This window comes from Crocodylus porosus, unplaced genomic scaffold (genome assembly GCF_001723895.1).
Source record: "Crocodylus porosus isolate Cpor-Errol unplaced genomic scaffold, CroPor_comp1, whole genome shotgun sequence".
Classification (NCBI taxonomy): domain Eukaryota; kingdom Metazoa; phylum Chordata; order Crocodylia; family Crocodylidae; genus Crocodylus; species Crocodylus porosus.
Genome location: NW_017728931.1, coordinates 50,790,454 through 50,795,390, shown reverse-complemented (window position 1 = coordinate 50,795,390; position 4,937 = coordinate 50,790,454). Strand labels below are relative to the sequence as shown.

Sequence of the window (4,937 nt, the reverse complement as noted above, 5' to 3'; positions counted from 1 at the left end):
AGTCCACTCCTGACTCCAATGTCCACATCATTAATGAAGATGTTGAACAGGATGGGTCCCAGGACAGAGCCTTGAGGGACCCCACTGGTCATGTCCTGACCAAGAACAACCATGTGATATATGTTTGAGCAGGAGTCACTTCTTCTCATATATGAGAGGGCCAGGAATGAATATTGCTGGTCAGAGTACTGCATGCCTGGGGAGGGGAGGTTATTTACTCTGAAGCCTCAGGTTTGGCTACTAGTGTAAGAGACACAAGAAACCAACGGCTTTATCTGCAGTATCCACTCTTCCCACAGCATCCTCAACAATTCCCACCAGCTGGGGGCTGTGAGCAGGCAGATTCCACATTGGATGCTCCCCACAGCAGGAAGCCCCAGGGCAGCCTGCCTTCCTTCCTCCTCCCTCGTCTCAGGTGCAGTGTGCGGCCCCCTCTTACCTGAAAGAAGCCCTGCACCAGCTGACTCTTGCTGGGATTGGGAATCTTTTCCTCCCATTTCTTCTTCTTTCTGCAACAACAACAGTGATGCAGAGTTGGCAGGGAAAGCACGCAGCCTTGCCCTGGGCTATGATGCACGCAGCCTTGCCCTGGGCCTGCACCAAGCATGCAGCCTTACCTTTGACCACCCCAGAGATCCTGAACCTCCAGGACCTTGCACTAGCCTAATCTTCTATCACAGACAGAGCTCCCTGCTATATGCCAGGCTCGCGCCAGCTGAACTAAGGTGACCATGGAGGGAGCCCTTCTTCCCTTGGTTTTCCAGCCTCTCTCCACTATGATATTTGGAGCCTCTGCACCACACTGACATACCTGAGGAAATATTGAGAGCTGTACCAGCTAACTACTACCAACATGGTGATGCCGAATGAGACCAGCAGTGGGACAACCACGGGTGACACAACTGAAATGAAAAAAAAGAAGAGAGAGAGAGAGTGAAATTAAGAGAAAACAAAACAGTGCCTTCAGCCTGTTATCTAACCTTTCACTCTAGATGTTCTTAATGGATGATATGATGAGTTTTAGTTGCGGAGCAGCAGGCTGTAGCAGAAGCACTCACAGTGTGGCCCTGTCAGATTCCAACAAGTGCAAATTCTGCTAAATACCTTTTCACAACAAGGATACAAGAAGGAAAGAAGGAAAGTTGCAGAGCAAATAATGTGTCCTGATAGTGAGGTCTGGTAAACTCTCCCAAGTGCAAATGACTGGCTGTGATTAATCACAGAGCTGGGACACCTCCCAGGAAAGCAAGACAGGAACACATCTGTTAAACCCAAGTCATGAATTATCCCGAGTGTGCCCAAGCCCCTCCTGTTTGGCCTCCCATGAGACCACAGGCCTCATGAATTTTCCACAGATTACCTGTCTTACAGCACTCCTAGGACTAAGTGCTGTAGTTCCTTTCCCACAGACTTAATTACCCAACATGCAAGTGGTGAAAGAGCATTCATTAAACCCTTGTTTTCTGAAGTCCAGTGTGAGGAAATCTTAAGAAATATCCCAGACTTTCCCATCCCCCCCAAAAAGGGAGTTTTGGAGACATTTTGTTAACACTGGGCATGTCTACACGTGCATTTAGGCATGCCTAAATTTAATGCGCATTAGCCTAATGCACAGTAAGCTGGTTTAGGCAGGCATCTACATGTATTAAGGTGTGTGGACTGACACACAGCGTTAATGTGCTTTAATGAAGCTATGTGTATGTTAATGCACTTCAACTATTCATACCTAAATTTGATACCTGCATTTGCATGTTTAGATGCATCCTAATGCATCTTCAGTTTAGGCTAATGTCTGCATGGCAATGGAGTGCTTGTACTTGTCAATTTGCCCTGAAATCACTCTCCACACAGACCATTAGCAGGATATACAAAACAGAAATTAGATTTATTACACAAGAACATTAGATTACACAAGAAAACATAACAGATATGGTTGAAGACAAAAAGAAAAAAAATAGAAACAAAATAGAAACAATCACATTCTGTTTCTCTAACTAAGAGCTGCTTCTCAGTGAGCTTTGTCAGAATTTGCAGTGTCCAGCTCTCCAACTGGCTGGTCCATATTGCTACCAGCCCTTAAGATGGGGACCAGAAATTTCCCTTTAAGGCCAAACATCCCTAAACCACCTTTCTCCTCAAAAGGCATCTCTTAAATACCTTATTGTTATTACCCCTTCTTTCTTCTGTTCAGTTCTCACGGATGATATGCATCATGCAGATGATTTTCTTCCTCCAGGCAGGCTAATCTGACAAGTTAAGTTTCCTTCCTATTCATAATTTTACTCAAAGACAACAGCAAAAATTACTAAAACCCCTTAATCAGATTTCCCTTAGCCATTTTGTATTCCAGCAGGAGAGAGAAACATGCTCAGCATGAGATTTGAAATGGATGTTAGTCAATGGGTAAACTGAGGCATCTCCCTCTGAAAATTAATCAGCCATTGGTAAACACTGAGAGTTTTGCCACTTCCCTGCTTAATATATAAGCCTGCTACAATCTTCTCTGGTATGCAGACAGCTATTGTATAGTGCAGAGTATTCTTGACACTTAGCCTATCAGGATGCTCCTTGCCTATCTTTGATCAAGTCATATTACAAAAATCCAAAGATGCATTCATACCAAGTACACACAAACATAAAAATAATACAAACGGACATAGTTTTACATTAGCCAGGAAAAGAGACCAACCACAACAATAGTTAATCCAATTCAGAGAAATCTTTGTTTACAGAAAGTAATGTCCCCCACAATTGTTCTGTGCTTAAAGGGGTACCCAAGACAGTACCGTGCTCTGTTTCCCAAGTGCACTCCTCACTCCACTCACTCCAGGGACCATCATAGTCAGAAGACGCATGCACCCTTGCCCGCATTTTTGCCCTATAGCGTGTTGATGACTTCAGCATCTTGGAGGGGAAGATGAAGGGGGGCTCATCATTGCTGATGTTGATGGACTTGTCAGCCTGAGGAGAGAAAAGCAACATGAATTAAATTGCCTTTCCTACCCACCATCTCACAGGAGTGTGGGATCTGCAGAACCGCCAACACCTACCTCCGAGGATTGGTCTGCCTTCCAGTACAAGACTTGATATCTCTGTTTTATAAAGTCATACTGTAGCTTATGCTTTACCCATCTCAGTTCATACTCCTGGTCTTCCTTTGTTGTCATTGTCAAGTTGGTGGGTGCAAGCACTTTGACTGGAACACAAGGAACATTTTAGGTGTGAACATCCCTCCCTTGTCTCAGTATCTTTCTGCCCACCCCTCCAGTTTTTCTCCATTCTGGGTAGATGCCAGGACCAAGTTGCATTTTATCTGCTGATAAGTAAGATAATGCTTCCACCTGGTACATCTTATCTCAACCTGCCCAATGCTTAGTATGCTTTTTTTAGAGCTCATTGAAGGCCTAGGAATCCACCTGCAAGCTACTTCATTTAGAGCCAAACCAACCAGCACCATGTAATATGAGCTCTGCACAATATAAAAACCATATCCAGTGGGATCTTGCAAGAGCCTCTTAGAGTTACAGTTCTCCACATCTTTCTTCCTCAGCCAGATATAACACTGGACATCAACAGAATTCTAATCACAAAATTTGAAACACATACAATAAAATGTAAAAATGAAGGCAAACCTGCTTTAAAAAAACAGATATGATACAACCAGTTGTGCCCTGTGCTATCAGTGGCAAGCTTAGTACTGGAAGGAACAAGGCTAAAGTCATCCCATTTTCAAATCACTGTTTGTCATTGGCCCTTCTCTAATGCAGCAACTGATCCACCAACTGCAATCCTACATTGTTTCACTTGAATAGGCCACTCCTTGTGTTCTCCTCGAACATAAACCCATGGGCATGTCCTGTAGGCAGTTCCCAGAACACTTCCTCTGGGTATGCCAAACTCAAAAGGTTGGGGGATGGAGTTTCATGCAGTCACTGACTCTGATGTTATAGAACCCATATGGGCTTACTAAGACAGGGAGAACAGCACTATCTAGACATTTAGTTGCTTTGACCCGTGCCACTTTGATGCCCAGCTGTTTCAGACCTCAATCACGCACGCTCAGAGAAGAGTTCCATTTGAGGCTCTGGTCATTGCCTGGCTTTGAAGGAAAGTATGGGGGAGCAATAGGCCCATCTCTTATCCACTTCTTGTAAATAGTTTCAGACCTGTACATAGCTTCCTCGCTCTTATTTTACTGGACCCCTGCTGGTTATTACTCTTCCATACCCCAGGGCCTATTGCATTTTCCTGATGCTCGAGTTCTGTTGCCCTATTCAAGCTTGACTCTGCTCTTCTGACAATACAATTTATTCCTTCAATATCCTTCCTCTCAAGAAGCACACGCAGTATTAAGTGAAAGGATGCCAATTCTGAAGACCAGTAAATGCAAACAGTCAAGTCACAGTCATCTACATTGCCAGCAATTCACATGTGCCACCCACATGGCAGAAAATTTTCATGGCAAGGAGAACAGTCATTTAAGACAGATGGTTCTATAGAGAAAGGCTTAACTCAGGCAGGCCACTTGACCTAGGTTTACATGTCTCATCCACAGTGGCACCAGCAGTGAAACTTCGCACACCAACCTGATTCACCACAGAAGGGTAGTAGCCAGGATTGCCTGCCACCTTCCAGATAGCTATTGTCTTTTGCTTCTTCGTGCCCAATATTCTCATATTGGCAATCTGCCTGTGCAGTTCTGGGGACAGCTCAACACAGGTTTCCAAGCAAGGAAATCTGTGGCATGTGGTACATCCTTATCTAAAGTTCCCACATCATAGAATCGTAGAAGGAGGGTCAGAAGGGACCTTGTAGATCTTCAAGTCCAACCCCCCGCCTGGGCAGGAGAAAAAAACTGGACTCAAATGAGTCCAGCCAGGTAGGCATCAAGCCTCTTCTTAAAGACCCCCAGGGTAGGAGCCAGCAGCACTTCCCTT

General features: G+C 44.7%; 1 protein-coding gene across 1 annotated transcript in view; it reads right to left on the bottom strand.

Moving 5' to 3' along the window:
• Positions 1-4,937, bottom strand: part of LOC109316627 (cytokine receptor common subunit beta-like) — a 20,198-nt gene that overhangs the window by 5,581 nt on the left and 9,680 nt on the right. The window contains exons 9-12 of the mRNA XM_019544853.1: positions 3,051-3,196; positions 2,787-2,961; positions 812-902; positions 440-509 (exon numbers count right to left, since the gene is read on the bottom strand). Coding sequence (XP_019400398.1) covers positions 440-509; positions 812-902; positions 2,787-2,961; positions 3,051-3,196 — 482 coding nt within the window. The remainder of the gene's footprint in view (positions 1-439; positions 510-811; positions 903-2,786; positions 2,962-3,050; positions 3,197-4,937) is intronic.